The 21301-nt window shown below is 36.1% G+C and overlaps 1 protein-coding gene across 4 annotated transcripts in view; it reads right to left on the reverse strand.

Moving 5' to 3' along the window:
- Window positions 1-21301, reverse strand: part of CFAP43 (cilia and flagella associated protein 43) — a 43899-nt gene that overhangs the window by 4947 nt on the left and 17651 nt on the right. For 2 of the 4 annotated variants that reach the window (XM_084524988.1, XM_084524991.1), the window contains 22 exons: window positions 20268-20371; window positions 18979-19119; window positions 17535-17704; window positions 17033-17185; window positions 16473-16603; window positions 15529-15694; window positions 14862-14972; window positions 13305-13382; window positions 11769-11894; window positions 11250-11354; window positions 10422-10538; window positions 9393-9593; window positions 7818-8024; window positions 6958-7047; window positions 6077-6154; window positions 5194-5319; window positions 4178-4297; window positions 3989-4096; window positions 2338-2424; window positions 1948-2037; window positions 1344-1550; window positions 458-570 (listed from right to left, as the gene is read on the reverse strand). In XM_084524988.1, coding sequence (XP_084381114.1) covers window positions 458-570; window positions 1344-1550; window positions 1948-2037; window positions 2338-2424; window positions 3989-4096; window positions 4178-4297; window positions 5194-5319; window positions 6077-6154; window positions 6958-7047; window positions 7818-8024; window positions 9393-9593; window positions 10422-10538; window positions 11250-11354; window positions 11769-11894; window positions 13305-13382; window positions 14862-14972; window positions 15529-15694; window positions 16473-16603; window positions 17033-17185; window positions 17535-17704; window positions 18979-19119; window positions 20268-20371 — 2829 coding nt within the window. The remainder of the gene's footprint in view (window positions 1-457; window positions 571-1343; window positions 1551-1947; window positions 2038-2337; window positions 2425-3988; window positions 4097-4177; window positions 4298-5193; window positions 5320-6076; window positions 6155-6957; window positions 7048-7817; window positions 8025-9392; window positions 9594-10421; window positions 10539-11249; window positions 11355-11768; window positions 11895-13304; window positions 13383-14861; window positions 14973-15528; window positions 15695-16472; window positions 16604-17032; window positions 17186-17534; window positions 17705-18978; window positions 19120-20267; window positions 20372-21301) is intronic. The other 2 variants (XM_084524989.1, XM_084524990.1) reach the window with 2 other exon arrangements.

Consider the following 21301-nt stretch of genomic DNA (forward strand, 5'->3'; position numbering starts at 1 on the left):
CAATGAATGTGAAGATTATGTCATGTACATGAAAAAAATGAAATCAGCTCAGTGAAGTCAGATGTGTGACTGAGCTGCAAACTGCAGTCAGCAGTGATCACTGTAGCTTCCTCAGGCCTACATGAGCACAAGTTAGCTGACCCAGCTAGCACAACTATGACCTTGAAGGCTTTTTGGCATTCACTGTAAGAAACAGGTTTTGGGGCAGTGAGTTTGCATCGAAGACCGTGCCATCTTGACTCATGTTGTTAGTTAAAATGCTAGGTTAAGACTGGTTTGGGCCTGCTCACACATGCTGCAATCACACCTCACCTCTGAAATATCTTAGCTCTTTTAGATGAATTCTAGATTAACAGACTGTTGGAGAGCACAGCTGTGTAATTCTGTATGTGACTTCTGGTTCTGTGATGGTGGATTATTAATATGGAGCTGAACATAGGCAAAGAGACAAAATTACCAAATGAGTTCTTGGGAAATGTATTCTATGTCTGACTTAATCTTCTGATCGTCATCCATTCTTCTCTGGAGAAAGGCCTGCATCTCTGCCAGATTTAGGGCTTTCCACTTCACCTAAACAAGCAACATCATGGCATTCTGAACTTTTCCAACTTCGTAAGCATGTCAGGACAAGCAAGAAGAGAGCATAATATCTTAAGAAGACGTGTGTGTAAATATAAATATGCTGCCTGATATTTTTGGAGTCCTAGTAGAGCACATGACATAGAGGTTACAATTCTTACATTCAGCTCAAAAAATCATTTATTCATTTATGTATGATTTATTGACATCGAGGGAAATCATTTTTTCTTCTATCTTGGTCAAATGTACCTACATCTCTGGAAATTTCAGATTTCCACCTTCATGCTTTTAAAATAAGCAAATAGTTCACTAGAACTTTCCAGCAATACCCTCTGTTAAGAATTGCTCTTGGTGTTGTAGAAGAAAATGGTTATACATTGGTGCAGATGTAGCATGCTATTGGGAGAGAAAGACTCCAACAAATGATGAAAATCAAATATTTTAATAGGCTTTTTAAATAGAGAAAAGTTTTTTATTATTATTATTTTTAAAGAAACTGTATTAAGGTTATAATTATCTTGATCAAATCCTTCCACCCTAGTATGGTAATGTTTGCTCTGAAGGAGAACTAGAGCCGGTTTCTCTTCTTGACATTTCTGTTATTCTGAATTGAAGGTGACTAGAGGTAACTTACCAACTCAGATGCAGTTTTTGTATGCTACATTGTCACTTCACTACCAGTCTAACCCTACATTGAACTCCACAGAAGTTTTAAGACTTGAAAATACTGAGAAGTATAGTGGAAAAGTGAAGGATTTACATACCAGTTGCTCACTCTCCATTTTATTTCGTCTAGCTTGACAAAACTGTTCCCATATAGATGGGTCTAAACCATCAGGCATGTGCTTCGGATTATCCAGCTCATCCATGGCTTTCGTTAAACAGGTGAGTATATCTTTGTAATCTTCAGTTGAGGCTGAACAATTCCTATATGGATTAGCGGTGTAAGGGAGCATTTTTCTCACTGGGGTCTTAGTGTACATACACAATACATGCAGTATTTACTTATTTTTTATTACATAAAAGAATATACATATATATATACATATAACTGAATATTTCATACTCTCAATCTCTTGAAGAGCAAAAAGGTAAGACAACGTCTTACACAAAATAAGAATATGTTTTTGAGAACTGATGGTTATTTAGATTGCATTTAAAATAGATTTTGTAGAGTAGATAAGGAAATGTTAGTATTCAAAATAACAATTTTTTATATGATAGGAAATTAAATACTGTTAACCAACCAATAAAAGCAGGCAGTCTACTGATTACCAAAATAATTTGGATTATTGAAAGAAATAGCAATCTCATTCTTGAAACACAGGTGATACTAGTATTTAAACAATTCTAATCAGGGTGACCTTACCTTGGTCGACATTTGTAAAGTTGGAGAAGTTCATCAAGAAGATCTTCAGGAACGTCAGCAAAGTCCATACTAAAATCACTTTCCAGATTCTAGGACAGAAACAGAAAGCTTCCTTGTCATTACAATGTTATTTTTAAGAAAGCAGCAACTTACTCATATCTTAACAATGCAAAAATACTGTGCTTTTCCAAGCTCTCACAAGCATTGAGGAAATGTGGACCATTTCATAATTTTTTATATGCATATACTCTCCTTCATTACCTTATTTCAGCACTCAGCAAATTGAGCAGAACTCATCCCATGCTTAAAATGATGTATGTTCTTATTACCGAGACACGGCATTAACTTTTTTATCCCTGAATCTTGCTTGTGTTTTGCTAGAGTCTCACCTTATCTTCAGCTATTGCATTTTCATATGCATCACTGTGAAACTCAATTTTCTCTTTTGTATTCTGGATTATTTCTGTAACGTTGACCTGTAGCAAAACCAGAGGATTTCAAGAATGAAACTCAACCAGAAGAAGCACTGAATGGCTATTTATATACACTGATGAAGCTGACACCTTCTCAGTTCTAGAGAAAACCTAATGAGCCATTTTTAAGAATACAATGCCTTATTCAGTGGTTTATTTGTAGATGCAGCTTAGAGGTGAGCAGGTATGAAATTCAAGTATTCCAGTGCTTAAGAAATTATGAAATTTGTGTAAGAAATTATACAAATTCTTCTAAGTCTTCCTTTTAAATTTTGAAGGTGAGGATCTATGTTGATTCTTGTTTTTACTTGCATAGAAATTTTCTTTTCCTTTCATTTCATCATGTCATATCAATCAGAGATTCTCAAATGCTGCTCAGTGAAAGGTTCGTGACTGTAGAATGCAATTTCCCTGTTAGCATGCCACACGTCAGGATATGAAGCTTATCTGTTTTATCAAGGCTGTTAAATGTTTGTACTTTGCTGGGGAGACTGCTTTGTTGCATGTGACAGTTTGCGTGGACCAAAAGATATACCAATGGGAATATTTAGAAAATTCTTAAAAATGCATTTTGAAAAATGTAACTTGGTATACACTGGGCCTCAGATAACTCTAAAACTAGTTCAGCTAGTGAACTAATGACACGGGCTAGATGCCTTTGTTGGAACCTCTCCATGAAGCTCACATACAAACAGTTGCTTGCAACTCCAAACAGAAATCTCTACAGGTTGAGTGGGAAGTCTGACATGGGGAGGCACTACTGCATTCTCTGTGGACTCAGGAACACCTACACCAACTGGGCAAATGGACTAATATTGTGCCGTGAGCCAGAAACAACCTGCAGACTACCACTTAGATCACCTGAATCGGACAGGTGTTGGCAGGACACAGGAAACAGAACTGTCAGACACAAATATTACTGTTAGCAGTAAGCACTCGTATTGAAATACAGCTCTACTACTTGCGCTCTCCAGTCTTTTTGTTGACTTGTATACGGTATGGCAGGGACTGGCATAGTCTTCAGGAGATTAAGTTTGTTGATACGTGTATAACCACATTGTACTCTGTATTACGTTCAGCTTCCACAAACAGGTGCTCATGTGCTACCTCTGCCTGTGCTTTTGGCTGCCAAACACAAGTCAGTGTGGCCCTGGACTACATTAGACATCCCAGAGAAAACGTGATGGCATTACATGTTCTTTTGTGCGTCTTCCTGTTACAAATAGCATCATTATGGTTCTGTCAGATTGATATAAGATACTCAAACAACAACAACAACAAAAAAAAGAGTATATAACAAATAAATAGCTGTATGCCTTCCCAATGTATGGAGCTTCACCAAAGAACTCCAGATGAACCAAGATGAGTTTCTACTCAAAAGAATGTGTTTATATGTAGATGTATTTATAATGTACATCTTCTGTACACCTCAAGAAAAAGTCAATGGCCCTGTAAACTGCCAAAAAATCATTTACAGCAAAATGCTGATTTGGAAAGAGCAATTTTCACTAGAAACTATACTTCAAATACTACATTTTTCCTAAAAACGGCATTTAAAATAATTTACGTTCTCTTTCTGCTTCTTCATAAAGAAATGCTGAAGTCCAGCTTCTCTATTGTCCAACTCTTCATCCAACAGTAAAGAATAAATAAGATTGACTATTTTGAGTTCTTCCTGTGAAAAGATTGTAATAAGAATTGTTAACATTCCTTCTGCACAGAGGGAGAGATGAACAATTCATGTTCTCTGCCATACCTGATAGATGACCATCTCTAAAGTCACTTTTCTTTCAAAGAGCTTGCATACAGTCTCATCAAAATTGTGTGTTGTTTCCTGTATGGAAGCTTCAAGTTTCTTCCATTCATTTTCCAGTGCCTGGGGAAGGGAAAGACAAGAGAGGAGCAAACATACACAACAGAACAAATTCTCGTACAGTATACTGAAGAATGCTGGCAAATTCACAGTATGGAACTGTATCTCCCCAACAAAAAGCTTTTCTTTTTATTTCCCTTAATTTTTTTTAGTCCTGTCCTGCATTTTTCCTCTGTTTTCTTGCAACGAAGGTGTCTAAGCTCTTTATGCACTTTTATCAAAAGACTAGTTTGTATTCCTGTTAATGATTCTGAACAGCCGTTTTAGAAATTCTAAGAGTCCATATTTTGCATCATCAAAACAACAGCTACATTCTGGAAGACAGTATTTTCAGGACTGTGGCAAAACAGAAGGCATGATTCACATTTATTTGAATCCATCCTAACAGTATTGTGGGTTGTTCCAGGGACTGAAGCTATTCATTTCCATCCTCAACTAAGTACTGTATTTGAAAGGCATTAACGATGATTTTGTAAAAGAAAAATCCCTCAGCCAAAAGGTCCCAGAAGTTACATTTTTCGAAGGATAATGCTGCCAGAATATGAAGTTATGTTGTCCAGATACCACTTTGAAGGATAAATGCCATTGTATTATTTGTGTATGGCATCAGCTACTCTGGGAATGGAACCTGAAAAAAACGTTTCAGGAATAGTGGTCTATTTTGAAATGAAAATTACTTTTTGTCAGATATCACAAGTTTTGTCATATACTAACTGTTATTAGTAGAGACTGCCTTTTTTACTGTCTAAGCTACAACTTATGTAATATGCTGCATGATCTTCATTCTTCATTTGTTCTATTTGTTAGTATTCATTTTAGAAGTAGATCCTGAGAAAAATTAGAAAGCTTCAATTATGAGCACTGTGAACAAAGCCACTCCCTTTCTCATTTTAATTTACCCTTCTACGCTTTTCTTTTTCTTCATTCAACTCCTTCACTTTTTCCTCATATTCTCTGAATATTATAACTTCTTGATCACTCCATTCAAGTTCAGGCTTGGATATAAAAGGAGGTGGAGGAATATTCTGCAAGTATTAAAGACAAACATGCTTAAAAAGCAATTTTAAGTCTCCATCAGAATACTAATAAACTACAACATGTATCAAATTTAATGAAAGGTATTAGAGACGGATAAGATCTAAGTAACATACACGTTCTATTTCTGTGGCCTGTTGCTTGTACCAGTAGTTTTGTTGTATATTTATGGTCCTGTGCCTTTCCACTTGATTACAAAATTTTCTACTGGATCTTGTAAAATACGAGTATGTTGTACTCAAACATACTATTGTCAGTACGAGACATGTAATATTTTCTGTTACAGAATAAGTGGGGTTCTCATTTTCTGAAACAGATCAATCCCACTGATGGGGTTTGGTCTGCCTTATCCCTTCTCTGTGACACTCATGTTGTTTTCTTCCTCTCTTACTGTAACAACTTTATTTGCTGCGTTAAATGAAACACACTATTTTTCTGTAAGATCACAGCAACGGCCAATAGACCCTTTCCCCCATAAAACAGTCATTATACTGGGATTATGTTCCTATAGGATAGGGACTTCGGGATAGGAACGGGTGTTGATGGGCAAATCATGTGCAGGCACTAGAATCTTGTAGTCTTGAGTCCACTATATGATCTTTTACGGAATTTAACTAGGCACAATGCAATTCTACAATTCTTTGATCTTCTTTTATTACTAAGGTTGGAAATATTTGCTAATTGCAATTCATGTTTCCATAAAAAAACAACAAGCTGCCTAAATGATATAGCAGAAACACAGCTTACAATTTTCAGTATGTCTTCCTTTTGGACTTCTAGCACTCCACCCATCATGTCATTAAGCGCACGTAGTCTTTCATTGTCCTGGGAATGACAAAAATAATATTTTAGGATACAAAAGAAGATGGAGTAGCTGAAAGTTTTGGGAATGGTATTAGGACAGTTCACCTCTAGATCACCAATAGGATTCTACTGTGTCACTAGTAGATTAATGCTTTTTGGTGATGCTTGTGAGAAACACTAAAGGTCTAAGATTTTTTTTTTTTTTTTTTTTTTTTCTGATAGACAGATGGTCATATACCAAATAACTTCCTAAAACTGCAATTTTGGCAGTTTTGGAAGCAGTACGTAGACTACACCTGACCAGTTTGCAGGCTAGGATGAATGAGGTTGTATGTCTTATGGATGCAAGTTGAATGTCTTACTGTGCATCTCTTTTGGGGCCAGAACCATTTTAGGCTTTTCACAGACATATTTACAAGCCAGAGAAAAGCACTGTGATCTAGTCCAATCCCTGAAGAGCAGAGGTCAGAGAAACTCAGCCAACAAGTTTGTATCAAGCCCAAAGGTCTTGGCTGAGCCGTAGCATACATTTAGAGAAGTATCTAGTCCCCAGTCTCCCAATAGGGTGTTTTAAATTGCTACAAAGCAAATTTTTAATAACTGGGAGTGTAACACTAAAACTTTCCTCCCCCTCAGCTGCTCTGTGTAGATGTACATGTAAGTGTAAATGATACTAAGAGGGAAAAGGCACACTTTGTCATTACTTAGCATTTTTACGTTTATTCTCCTATACTACCTTACTGGACTATTCCAGGGCAGCATTAACTAAATAGCCCAATCAGCAACAATGGCCTGTTCAGTAAAAAGGATATGACTTGAAGTACCAGAGCAATAAGGCGTCTTTCCATTTCAAGCTTAGCCAGCATTTCTGCTCTCTCTCGCTCTTGCGGAGTCAAGTATTTTTCAGCTTTAATCTGAAAGAAGGAAATCAGGTTCTTATCAGGATTTTTTTTCTCCAAACATGATCCCACATGGATTAAGAAAATTTGGAAAGATGGTGTAATATTATTTTTATTCATTATTTTTTTGTATCTCTGCTTTATGGTGATATACCTCAAGAAAACAAATTGTTCTTTAGAACAGCTCCAAAAACTATACTGAAAAAAACGCTAAAATATACACTACCGTCCTTCTTGCTGATGTTAATCATAGTTTGAGCATGTCTTTGGGTTTTCTGGCAGTAGAATAATAGATTGGTGAGAGAGAAGACAGAAGAGGGAAAAGACGGACTTAAAGAGCAGTTGAAATAAAATAATATTTTGTATCAAAAGTACAGTGTTTATATATTATCAATTTGATTTAGAAATACAGTACTAACTATGCTTAAGTGCCTAGATTCTTAGTTTCTGATGCTCAGAAACTGAAGAAAAAAAACAGAGAAATTCTCATCTATTGAAGTGACTCCCTGCAAGCCTGATTTGAGTCTTACCAGGAACAGGGGTAAATTGGACCTAATTTATGGACAATTAAAAACTTCTTAACAGTATTTTGTTAATTTCAGAGAGGCTTATTAAGAGTTTTCTACCTAAAAAATGAGGGGAAGCAAAAAAGCCAGACAGATGATTTTACGTACACAGACACATCTGTTTTAAGGCTTTTCAATACTGACACAATGGCTGGAAATGAGAAGAATTAGAGAACTGTATTTGTGTGGGTGAAAGAGAAAGATTTCTTTTTCAGGCACCTCTGAATCCTGAACAGTGAGTACTTGCTCTGGCATCTCATCATCTGTAAGACCTGGCTCCCACACTTCCACTTGGAGGTCAAGTTGAGCCAAGATTTCTTGGATCCTCAGGTTTCTTTCTTTCACTCTTGCTATCTCCTGCTCCTTTTGTCGTGCAACTATGTCAAATTCCTTATTAAAAGCAGTTTTCACTTTGTAAATGATGTCCTGAAATACCAAAAAAGGAAACAGCAATGCTCACAGGTCCCATCCATCAATGATTATGTACTACTTCTCAATTCTTTGGAATTATGGATGTGTGTATTTGTATGTGTGACAGACAGAGAAACTGGTAAGACCCCTCTGTTATAAAGGCAGAGTTCAAGGTTTGTTAAGTGGTCAACTTTTTATTTATTTATTTATTTATTTTTGCTATTTGATGAAGATTCTGAAAGACACATACTGTTGCCAAAACAAGAGTTAAAATTAGGCTACTTATATTTGCTATTTTTTTGCAGTCTTTGGGTGAAGGAAGAAAGCGCTTCAAATTAAAAAACACATGACCTGTGATTGTAGAGACTGTAAAACACAAGAGCAGGAGAGCAATGTTAAGGACATACTTTCCTGATTTTTAAGTGATGTAGCCTGCAATTTTTATATGCTTTGAGGTGATTTTCTGTCTGACATGTAAAGTAAATGGTTTTAAAAGCATATATCCCTAGTGGATATGTTCTTCCTTTTTAGCCTAAATAATTGTTCTCAACAAAGAAAAGCACAATATTCAGAGAGAAAACTACATCTCTCCTACTGCATCACTTTACTAAAAGAAAAAAAAAAAAGTGAAAAGAATTTCAGTTCTACCATTAAGCTTCATATTTTGAGTTGCTTAGATGTTTGTGATTTATATTACAATAAATATTTCTATCCATGGTTATTTCATTGATTTCTAATATAGTAATAATGTAGGATGTAACACAGCAGGATGACAGACAAGGTACACTATTGCTGGGAGAAAAAAGGCTGTTCTCAATGTCTAGCTAGCCATCTAGCTCTGACCAAGCTCACTGCCTGGGCCAAGAAATCTAAGTGCCTCTACAGTTAGAGAGAGGATATGCATCCTTAAAGCCATGCAACAGAAAGATCTTGTTACATTCAAGCTTGCATTTAAAGGTGTTCCTTGTGTTTCTTCCCCATCGACTTCAAACACCAATGTATCTATTAGATTTCATGTATTACAATGCATAATCATTAATCTCTGCTACCACACATAGCCTTAAAAAGCTCTAAGGAGGCAATGCTTGATAGTAATTTAACCACTTCTACCTACTTTTGTACGCCATCTTCACAGGAAGCCTTTTTTGTATTATGTTTATTAATACACTGTTTATGTTTATTAATACACTTCAGCTGGCAAGACCACGTGGTGTTCTACAACACCATGTGCATTTATCAGCTTTCAGTGCAGTAACAGAGACCTGGGCAGCTCTCCATTGTGCAGTGCAAGTCTGCCCAGAAGCTAACAGTGGCTGTGACTGCTGTGAGAACCAACAGACACGACAGTGTCACTGCAGTAATACAAATTTAAGAAGTAGTCACCTTCAGTAATACTATTTGATTGACTTTCTGCTCCCTAGAGTGCAAGTCCAATTGGTGGTAAAGCACAGATGTGTCTCCACCATACTGAGAACTCAGACTTCCGTCCAGGCAGCAAGATGTGCTAGCACCAGCCATTACTTCTTCCGCATTCTCTTCTTCTTCTTCTGTCTCTGACACAGTCTCAAGACTTCTCTTCTGAACCTGAATATCACAAACATGATAACTGTATTAATTTTGTAAGCAGTCCAGTGGCACATGCATGAAAAAGTACTAGAGGTTCTATTCAGCAATTAAGCCTTGCCCAGCAATAAAAATAATACAAGTCAATACATGATCATATCTGGAATACTGGGTCCAGTTTTGGGTTCCCCAGCACAAAGACATGCTGGAGCAAATTCAGCGAAGAGCTACTAATACACTTAAGAATACGAAGCTTCTAAAACATGAGGAGAAGCTGAGAGACCTAGGATTGTTTAGCCTCAATAAGAGAAGACTTGGGCGGAATCTTACTGATATGTATAAAAACCTTATGGTGGGGAGTTAAAACAACAGAGACAGACTCTTCTCAGTGGTATCCAGTGATAGGATGAGAGGAAATGTGTATACATCAAAATACAGAAAACCTAATTTAAACATAAGAAAACACTTCTAAAGTGAGGGTTGTCAAATACTGGAACAAGTTGCCAACAGAGTTAATGGAAACCCATCCATGGAAATACTCCAAACCTAAATGGATATGGCCCTGAGCAGATTGCTGTAGCTGACCCTGCTTTAAGCAGGAGTGTTGGACTAGACTTCCAGAGAGTTCTTTCAACCTCAGCTATTCTGTGATTCTGTAATACTGATATATTTGTTCTGAGTAAGAACACAGTTCATCTTTGCTTATCTTTTTATTTTTATTTGGACAATTTCTACAGCAAGAAAATTGAGCTCAGAAATATATCTCTGTAAAGAAGGATTAAGATGCCTATTCAATTCAGAACATCCTTATCCAAAATGCCTTTCTGCAGTACTTCAAAGAGATTGTACCTTAAGATCAGCTGCCTCGATCTTCCTTAACTGGCGAACTTTCTCCAAAGTTGCCAGCTCTTCTTCATTAAGTTGTTTCAGGGGATAATTCTGCACTTCACAAGCTATATGGAAACACTGCTCAAAAACAAAAACTGAGTTAAAAGGTCTTCATAAAGCATTTATCAATTAATTTGTTCTATACCTGAATGTTAAACCGTCACAATGACTGAAAATCCGGAATAAAATTGAGGAGCAAATAATATAGCAATATATTAAAAAATAAGACTAAAAGCGCTTGCTTATTTGGCGGTGAAAATGGTTGATTTCATTTTTTTGTTGTTGTTTTCTTCCTTTTAACAATCTGTGGATATAGCATTTTTGTACAGGGAATTCTACCAGAACTAGATTTTTGTAAAAAGACTTGGTCTTTCACCACCCGTGAGATAATCCAGTAGCACCAGTTAGACTAATGTCCCTCTCTTTGAAATAGGCAAAATCAGTGCTAAATTTGGCCTTTATATTTTGTAAAGTAGAAGTCATACGCATGGCACAGAGCAAAATGATATTTACCACTACTTCAGGAAAACTGCGTAACGATATTCTCTGAGATCAAGGAATTAAGGAATTGCATATCTGCTTATCAGCACTCTTACTCACCTTAGAAGATAAAACTAGCCAGGGTCAGAGAAAATGAACAAAATGAAAAAATTGCGTGAGGCCTGAGAAGTAAGCCTTTTCCCATATTATAAGTAAATCAGAAATGTGTTATACATCTATTTATTTTGTCTCTGTACCTAAAGGAATCAAAAAACTAGTAGAGAAAATGTGGTGGAAAGCAGAGGTTACCTTAACTGTACGTCCTTTTACAGACATGGAGTCCCAGCACTCATGTCTGATGACATGCTGCAAGTAGCAGTTGGCTAAAGTCTCCATCTCAATCTTTTCTCTCACCTTTCAAGGTACATAAAATAACATAAGACAAAGTGCAAAACAGGCAGTTTCTATTGATTTACTGAAATAACACTAACAGATTAAAATAATTACTAACATTTAATTATATTGTACTTTCAGAGCTACCTTCTCCAAAACGCTGTATCACATGATATTGAAAGGAATCTTTTTATATGAGAGAAAAAGAATCCCAGAACTTCAGCATACTGTCAGAGTTACAGTTTCTGGCATAATTCATATTCCCATTAACAGTGTCTGCATAAAGTTTCACCTACTTCAAAATGTGATTTTATTTTTTTTCCTACTTCTCAGCAGCAAACAGCAATTTTGAGACCATCGTCTTTGCTCTTTAATCATTCTTTTTCATTTTCACTGCCACTTTTAAAACGTCTCCCCACCGCCATTCTGTCATACCCTGGCCACTTCTTGTTCAGCCTCTGCTTGAGCTTTTTTCTGTTCTTCTGTATCCAGGTTGAACTCCTGTTGCTCCAGTTTCTCAATGTCTGGCACCTGTTCATTTTCATGCAGCATTTTCTGAACCTTATTTTTAATTAAGAAACAAAAATTAATTGAATGCGAATAGATAAGATGCTATTTTTAACATTGTAGAACTTGATACCAGGTAAAATGATTTTAATTGCCTTCACTTTTAACTGTTTCATGGTATTGGGTAGAACGGTCTGCACACAGCTTGTGACAGAGTGCTACATGAATGTATTTCATCTTTCTCTTAAAGTTGATTGGGATGCAATATATGAAGTTCTGTATATTTTCTAAGAATCTGTAGTAAACAATGCTTGACTCTCAGGTTCTGAGCACTGAAGTTGTTTTATTAGTTGTTTTATTTATCACTTTTATTGGGTTATCTATCTCAATACAGTTCAACAAAGGGAAGTGCAAAATCCTGCACCAGGGGAAGAAAACTTCATGCACCAGTACATGCTGGGTGCTAAGCAACTTTCCACAGAAGCATCTCAGGGTTCTGGTGGACATGAAGTCGAACATGAATGAACAATGTGCCCTTGCAGCAAAGAAGGCTAATAGTATACTGGGCTGCAATAAAAGGAGTGCTGCTGGCAGGCTGAGGTGACACTTCATCTCTGCTCAGCACTAGTGGGGCCACGTTTGGAGTACCAGTGTCTGGTTCTGGGACTCCCAGTACAAATGAGATACGGACATACTGGAGTTAGTCCACCAAAAGCCTAAGAAGATGATTAAGGGACTGGAGCATTTCTCTTATGTTGAAAAACTGAGACCTGGGACTGTACAATCATAGAATCTAGAGAAAAGAATCTCAAGGGGCATGTGGGAGGGGTGGATATCATCAGTGTATATAAATATTTGAAAAGAGGGTGCAAATATGACAGAGACAGGCTCTATTCTGTAGGTCACAGTGACAACATGAGGCAATGGGTGTGAACTGAAACACAGGAAGTTCTGGATTGAATTTTATTTTACTTTTTTTACTATGAGGGTGACTGAGTACTGGAACAGGTTGCCAAGAGAGGTCATGGAGTCCTCATCCTTGGAGATATTCAAAATGTCTGGACGTGGTCCTGGGCAACCTGCTCTAGATGACTGTTTGCTTCTTGCAGACAACAATTTTTATGGAAGGAAATGGAAGAAGAGAGGACAGTAATTTTTGTAATAGGAGGATGCTGGGCAAAAACTTTCCTGCTGAGGAGATAGATTGGTCAAGGAATGAAGTTGTTACATAATATTTATTTGGAACAAAGGAAACTGAGAACCAGACAGTAGTTCCTGAGAGATTCAGAGTATAGCACCTGAAGAAGCATGTCTCTTTATTACCCATCTGCTCAGAGTTTATGACAAAACTCTAACAGAGGTCTAGAGCTGGTAGCTATAAAGGAAATGCCCCTTAAAAAAAAAAAAAAAAAAAAAAAAAAAAAGAGCTGGGAAGTCAAGACATTATTATTGAAAGAAACTCACAGTTTTACGCAGCTTCTTAATTCCCATTTGAAGTTCTTTCTTCTGGTCAGCAAACCTCTCCGTCTCTTCTCTCATGACCTGACATACAACAAATATATTGTTGAAAGACAAAAATAGACAGGAAGAGAAAAAAGACTGAAATAATCTAAAGGAACATTATCTGTACAGAAAGCAAAACTCCAAAGGGAGATAACTGAAACAGACATAATGCTAATTCAGAAGGATGGTTCTCAGAATTGTTCAAGAGAAAAAATTGTCCAACCAGGTTACATCAACAGAGCTTGAAAGAAAAAAAATATTAAAGAAAGAAGTAATCACAAATTAAATGAATTTCAAACACATTGAACTGGGTAAAGCACACTCACAGGATTTGTTAGGTGCCATATATTTCCTTAGATCTTTCATTGGCACTAAGCATTTTTGGTGGGATATTTAAAAAATGAAGTAAACCAGTATCTGTTACTGATTTTCAAAGAGTGAAATATTATTCTTTGCTGCTACAGCCTTGCTGTAAAAAAATTAAAATTGCTCTCCACCTCTGGAATTTTTTTTCTAAAATAAACTTACAGCTTAAGGTAAGATGATAGCTATTGATTGCATGGAATGGAAATATGATTCTGATAATACATGGACTATATCCTCTAAAAGTCAGGTGCAGATCTCCTAAAACGTTAATAAGCAGTTTAACTCAACCTGGAACCACATTGCTACACTTCAACCTTTGCTTCTTATCACCTGTACCTAAGATGACACTAATATTCACATGGCAGTTATGGGGATGCACAGTCACAAGGATTTGCCAAAAAAATTCCAATGCAGACACTCAAAGCATGAGTGCCCGTATGAAAGAAGAAACAGGAATATGTCTGGGAGAGGGATGGAAAAGATTCCACAGTTTCATTAGAAGTATGTCTTAGATTCACTCCATTTACTTGTGAAACTGTATCATAATTTGGACGGTCATTACTTAGATACTTTCTGAGATACAGAAAGCAATGGTACTTTGTAAAAGACAATTATTTTGCCATCATTTGACCCCAAAAGCTGGACAAAATACAGTGCTCTGGCTCATATCAAAGTGGTTGCATAACATACTCACCTCAACCTTAACCTGAAATAAACCCCAAAAGTGTTTGTTTTGTTTTGTTTTTCCTCCAATTAGTGTCATATAGTTGACTATCAATTTAACACTGCTGTAGTTTGTTAACTGTGGCCCTTGAGAGGAAGAAAGCACCTGCCTTGTTACTTGTACTGATCTTTTGTGCAACTTTTTGACACATTTAGTAGAAAAATGTCTTCATACGTTTCTGCGGGAAGCCAGCTTGTCTGGCACATTTACTGAGTTTATTCCTTGTGTAGAAGTGGTCTTGGTCTTTACAGCTCCTGTTGTGCTAGGTTCCTGCCTTGATGTATTTAAAACTTTGACCTAGCATTTCTAAAAGCCTACATCACAATGCCTTAAAACTGCATTCATTTATTGTATATTATTTGACACCTCTAATGACTATTGACTCTTGAGAACTTTGGCCTTGGTTTGTACTTATTCTACAAAAATACCTTCTTTATTTTCTGACCCAGCCAGGTCATTTCACTGGTGCTGTCTGAAGGCAAACTGGTGAAGTTTTCATCTTCTGTCACCTCTACATTAGACGACTGAGCTGCTGCCTCCTGAAGGTAAGGACATAAGCATTCATCGTAAGTACTTACAGGGAATGAAAGAGAACCCGAAATAAAATTTTAAAGATGGACTCATATTAGAAGCAGTACTACCACCACCAAATTCCAGAGAGTGTTAAAGTATTTTTATTCCCTAATGATTCCCCAGGTTTGACCCAGCAAAGCTTTGCTGTTCTGCAAAGACTTTTGACTGTAATGGGATGAGTGTACTGACCTCTGTAATCACTGCTTTGCTTGATTTCAACAGAAAAACATGTAACTAGTAACTCACAATATTTATCAGTAACATCAAACTGTGAATGACATAACTTCATATGAGGAGAGAAAAAAACAAACAAGTAAAAATCAAAGATATGTCATCTTCCCATAAACCATTCAATTTCCTTGATAATGCTATTCCACAAATGAATAATTATCATAGTCAATATACAAGGGGTGTTCTACTTTCACAAAAGGATTTTTTTTTTTTGAAGACAGCTCTTATCTATAATCTTAGGATAATGATCAAACTTTTTTTTTTTTTTTCCCACATGAAGAAAGAAAATACCTTAGATTCCTTTTCTGAAAGTGATTCCGATGTGGATTCTGGGTCAAAGTGCCATTCTGCCATACATTTTAACACAGCATTTTCATTTGAAATAGACTTGTTCAATACAGTAAGAAGAGATTGCCAATGAAAAGCAGCTTCCTTAACTTCAGTTTCCTTTATTTTCCTAGTAAATAGAAAGGACACTGATGCATTTGTTGTGTATTATAAAAATTGAAGTTTTAAATATTCTCTATAATATTTCCATTAAGTTTTTTAAACATGCCTATTCAGTATTTTTACATATGATTCAATATTGTTTGAATATATCTAAAATACATATTGTTTGAATACATCTAGATATGAATATATCTAGAGTTAAATGAAGTTTACACAGAATTAGAAATTTTGAAAGATGGATTACCCAGATTATAAATATTGCTCTGAAGAGATCTTTTATCTCTGCATCAACCTGAACTTTATACCACAGAAAAGTTGTAGTTTCAACTGTCTCTTACTCTTTGTATCTAATAGCTCTCTACAGCCACAGTTAAATTCCCTTGAAAAACTGTGATGTCTCCTACTCACTGAGTTGAAACAGTATCTTGACAGATATCTCAAATTCCTACTCACATAAACCCAAAGAGCCCCTCTCAGGTGGTTTATTTGAAAGTAGCAAGAAGCCCATTATCTGTAGTACTTCTCAGAAGACACTCTGATCTTGATCTGTAACCACACCCAAGGTACAATTCATTCCCTACAAGGCTGGTGGGAACCTTTTCATGAGCTAGGGAGACCACCTCAACAGATGAAAGGAGTGATTTTATTGCCCAGCTGCATCAAATTCTCCTCCTTACTTTGAGACTAATCAAGAGGAAGTCTAGAATCACAAGTAGATGCAAAAATTAGTCTGTCAGGATCCAAGAACTGACACCATCAATATTGTTCTGCCACTTTACACATACTTCCATTTCAGACACACCAGGGCACCATCGGTTTCACCATTAACGAGGATGAATTTGCCATCCAGTGAAAATACTGTGGATCTGATTCCCCCTCCTTGATATGAATGGCAATGCTTTTGAGCAAGTATTTCCTAGAAAAGTCACAGAAACAGTTCAGCAAATATATTTTTCTAACAGACGATGTCTGTAAATTATGCTGCTTTATTTTTAATAGAGATCTATCCAAAATATCGATATAAAGTATATAAAAGACTAGAGGTCATAGTTTTTGACCACAGATAGGAGCAATTTTCTAGTATATAGATTTTGTAGGAGACAGAGAAGTAAAATTATCTACCTGAAGATTTACTGGAAAAGAAAGTAAGTAGTATAATGTGATCACATTCACATTCATTATAAAAAGAATTGTACTGTATAATGTTATGTCAATTCATGTTTAACAAAAAATTTTCAGGAACATCTTATATTTAAGTGAATAAAAGCTTGCAGTGAAATACAGTAGCTCTTACAGCTCTTTCAGGTGTAAACCGAACAAAGCCTGTGCCTGAACACTTGCCTACCATAGTAGAAGTGTGATAGATGAACAAAACACCATCTTTTGCTGCTGATGCTAGCCATCGGCTGTTGGGTGATAAGCAGAGGAATCCTGATCCAAACTGATTGCTAGGAGTCCTCTTTTCTGATGACAATACTGGTGGATCTTCCAAAATATTCTGCCAAGCAAACGAAATGTTAAAAGCAGTTGAGTTGACGGAAATATCTATACAATTTTAAGGAGACTAACAATAGATTTGTGGGTTGTTGATCACATATCCACAAACTACATGAGTTTTAAGAACCAGTACTTGACTTTCTCTGTAAAAGAACAAGGAGATTTCTTTTGCCAGGTTTCTGAGCAGTAGTAGCACACTGAAAATTAACATTTGGGAATGGAGTAGACGATTTTAGTGCAGAGAGGATTTTTTTTTTTTTTTAGAAAATATCCTTCAGTATTCACTTATCTACAGAAATGTTGGCTGGTACTTCACTACCACCCGAAATATAACAGTTTCAGGGAATTACCTGTTCAGAGAGATTGTATTTACAGATGACACGTGCACAGGTACAGTAGCCATACACTGTGTTATCCTTCAGTCTGACCGCTGAGTTCAACGGGTAATCCAGATCATATTGCTCCTTTTTAATGGCACTAGCATTTAGCATTCCTTGTTCATTAACAAACTTTTCATTATCTAAAAAAATTGGAAAAAAAAATAGGTAGGGAGAGAAATCCCCACCACTAATGTAGGTGCTCCACCTATCAATTATTGAAACCAAACAATCTCAAAGAGTGAGCATGATCCGAGTTTTCAAGGAGGAGCATGGGAGTTAAGATTCATAGCTCTAACACTAACTCTGTGGGTTGTGCCAATGTAGCAACACTGCAGTGAAACAGCGAGAGCTCTCCTAGCTCTGAATAAGCACTAGAAGCAGTATAGCCAGAGTGATGAGAAAATTTGTCTACACCAATGTACCTGACTTTCTTGGGTATTATATGAGGAGTGCAAATTAGTTTGCAGGGAGGATCATGGCATCATTGCTTTCATCTAGATCACATTTAGATTTCTCTGCCATGAAGTATACACAGCCTGGGTGGTATTGGTTAAAGCACTTATGTTGATATCTTCGAAGGGCATTTCATTCATTTTGGTTGTTTAATTTGAGCATTCAAGAAGAGACATTTAAAATTAAGACTTATGCAAGAACTCTAGATCCTCAGTATCTTTCAAAATCAAGCTTCAACATAATTGCCTATAATTGGGCAAAAAGTAATCCAACATTACTGGATATTTAGAGAAAATACTAACTTAATTGAAAATTATGTTTTAGAAAGTTTATAAATTGTAGGGCCTTTTAAAAAATATATGTAAATAACAAGCAAATCTGACACTTGGTTGACTTAGTTTTATTTTTCTCCAAAAAAGGCTTTGATAGTCACCATTTGCATATAATGTAAAATGATACAAAATGTTAATAATGAACATAAGCTACCTTTCTGGGAGTTAGAACCAGATGATCTTTAAGGTCCCTTCCAACCTGAGTCATTCTATGATTTTTCTGTAATGTGACATACAGAAGATATCACTGAAACCTCAAACTGTATTGCTCGACTGGAAATTCTTGGCTGGAAGAGACATAAAACTGGAAGTGCAGGTGTCACTCACAACCAAGTCTGTCCTGCACTGGCTGTGTGGTGAGGACACCAGTTGCAATTAGCCTTTGTGACTTTGCATGTGAATCACTTCTCTTTTTCCTTCCTTGGGTTTCACAGCATCACAATATTTCTGCTGAAATGATTCAGCTGACTAAGTCTACGGGCAGCCATATGAGAAATGGTATCCCAGGAAAATGTACAGATGAGATGAAGAAAGAAAGAAGTTAAGATTATTAGTATTTTGCGTAAGGAATGGCAAAAATATGTTGTTGTCTTAGGAAAACCTTATGAAGTATGTATTTGAGTTCTTACCTTTGGTGAGTGCTGAAGGCAGACAAAAGATTTCCAGCCTCGCTCGCTGGACCTCTGCTACATTAAGAAGTACCATTACTTCAACTAAGTTGTTCTCGAAGTCAGAAACTACAGAGAGACCCAGCACTTCATCTGCCAACACTAAAGCAGATAAGGAACACCAATGTAAATTCTTACCAATTTATGGTAACATTTGTACTGTGATATCACGTGAAACAAAATGGAGATCTCAGTTCCGAACACATCTCAGCACAACTCTACTATTTTGAATTTGTATTAAAGTGTCAGGCAAGCCACAACCTGACTTCAGAAGTGTTGAATCCACACAACTTCAGCTTCAGGCAATGGGTACTGAGAATGCTGAGCACCAACCGTGTTTTTGTTATATTAAACATTCAAATCTGAGTTGACACCTAGCTTGAATTTTAGCAACTTTGAGACAGTCTGCCGATAACAACCAGATAAAGCACAGAAAGGCCCTGTTCTAAGAAGTCAGGCAGACAAGGAGAACATGATCAGGCAAATTCTGATTGTAATTCTCCTTAGATAATCTTCAGAATTAAGCCATATAGGCTTAACATATCAACTATCCAAGTATTATCTGGGAAATCAAACCTATTAAAATTATAAAATAATGCCCTTTATACTTAATACTTACACTTTATATGTATATGTACTTAAAATACTTAGGCTTTATATATAAAGATGACAATCTATCTGCACAGAATCATAACCTTATTGGAATTGAGACTACAAGCAGATTTATAAATTTTAGAAGAATTTTTTTGTGACTTAAAATTCCATCATATTTTACTCTTCAGTAAAAATCACCAAACCTGACACTTCCACCCATATTAAAGAAGTCTGGGGTGGGCATTTGTAACAGGAGATTGCTCTCAGGTGTCATGACCTATAGATCATTAGTATAAGTCCTCACATGGTGGGCCACAGAGATATTAAGTTCTTTGCCACCACTGTTACTTTTGTGCTGGACTTTTGATCAGTTGGTCAACTGATCCAGTCTCTTCCCTGAGACTTAAACATGTCCTGGCAGAAAAGTCGTATTTATGCATTTGCAAACTAAATTTATGGGGTGATGAGATTGTTCAGGACATGATTTTTTTGGGAAATGGCTGGGAAAAATATTTTTACGGTTGCTCGTCCTAAAACCTACATAGAATGAAGAACGGTGACTTAGTCTGATGACTAAGTAATATACTTTAAAAAGTAAATATAAAATATAACAAATAATGAAAACATGATGTAATTTATATTGCTACAAATACTACCTGTATATCCAAGAACCTGGAATAATTTTGAAGGCCGGGCATCTAGAATAAAGATATGTTCTTCTGTAGTTCTAGTGATGAGGAACTGGCCACTCTGGTCATAACTAGGTAAAATAAAAATCCAAGTAAAATACAGATTTTTAATATTAAATTCTAAAAACCATTTGGTGCAGTCAATAAAAAGGTCAAATTTTATTCACAGTTTCATAACTCTGCTGACTACCTTAAGGGCATAAATGCAATTGAAATTTCAACTTGTAGGTTTACAGTGTCAGAGCCTGATATAAATCCTAGTGCTCTAAGTGCAATTTCTAATTGAGTGGGTTGGCAATCTAAAGTTGATGTCATTCCGTAGCAATCTATTTTAACAGCTTCCTTTGAAGTTAAATTATTTTAAATAAAACTACTAAGCATATTCTTATATTTTTGAATAGACATGTCTTTGCATTGATTTCACTTTAAATAAGTTCCTTTCCATATCTATTTTTAATGTTTTATCTTAGGTAATTATGACAAGAGATCCCATCTGACTCTTGAAGTAAAGGCAGATTTACATTAATGTTTAGCAGTTCAAAATCCACTTATTTTTAAGATAGAAGTAAAATACTCTCTTTTTTATTATTATTGAAAAATAAAGAAGTAATCCTTTCAGATCACAGGAGCTATTTATAGAAGGACTGGTACATTCTAGCACTGTTAGCAAATGTACTGTTAATAACTGTAACAAAAAGATCCACCATATAAGAAGGGATGACCCAAAGGCTTAAATTTAGCTTCATAAGACCTTGAATTTATATTCTGTGACAAATAACTCTCTAAGTTCAGATACATGGAATTGCACATAATTACTGCATATGGTGATCTGTCAAGAAGGATCCTATACATCAGTATCCTTAGCGTTCCATTCATTTTTCATAAAAATTCAACCTTATTATATTTTTCTCATCTAAATCCTGGTACTACTCTTGCAAGGAATACAAGAAAAAAAATTGAAAAAAAAACAAACAAACAACTGAAACAGTTAAAATACTTTA

The sequence above is a fragment of the Aythya ferina genome (assembly GCF_964211825.1).
Source record: "Aythya ferina genome assembly, chromosome: 7".
In the NCBI taxonomy this organism is placed as follows: domain Eukaryota; kingdom Metazoa; phylum Chordata; class Aves; order Anseriformes; family Anatidae; genus Aythya; species Aythya ferina.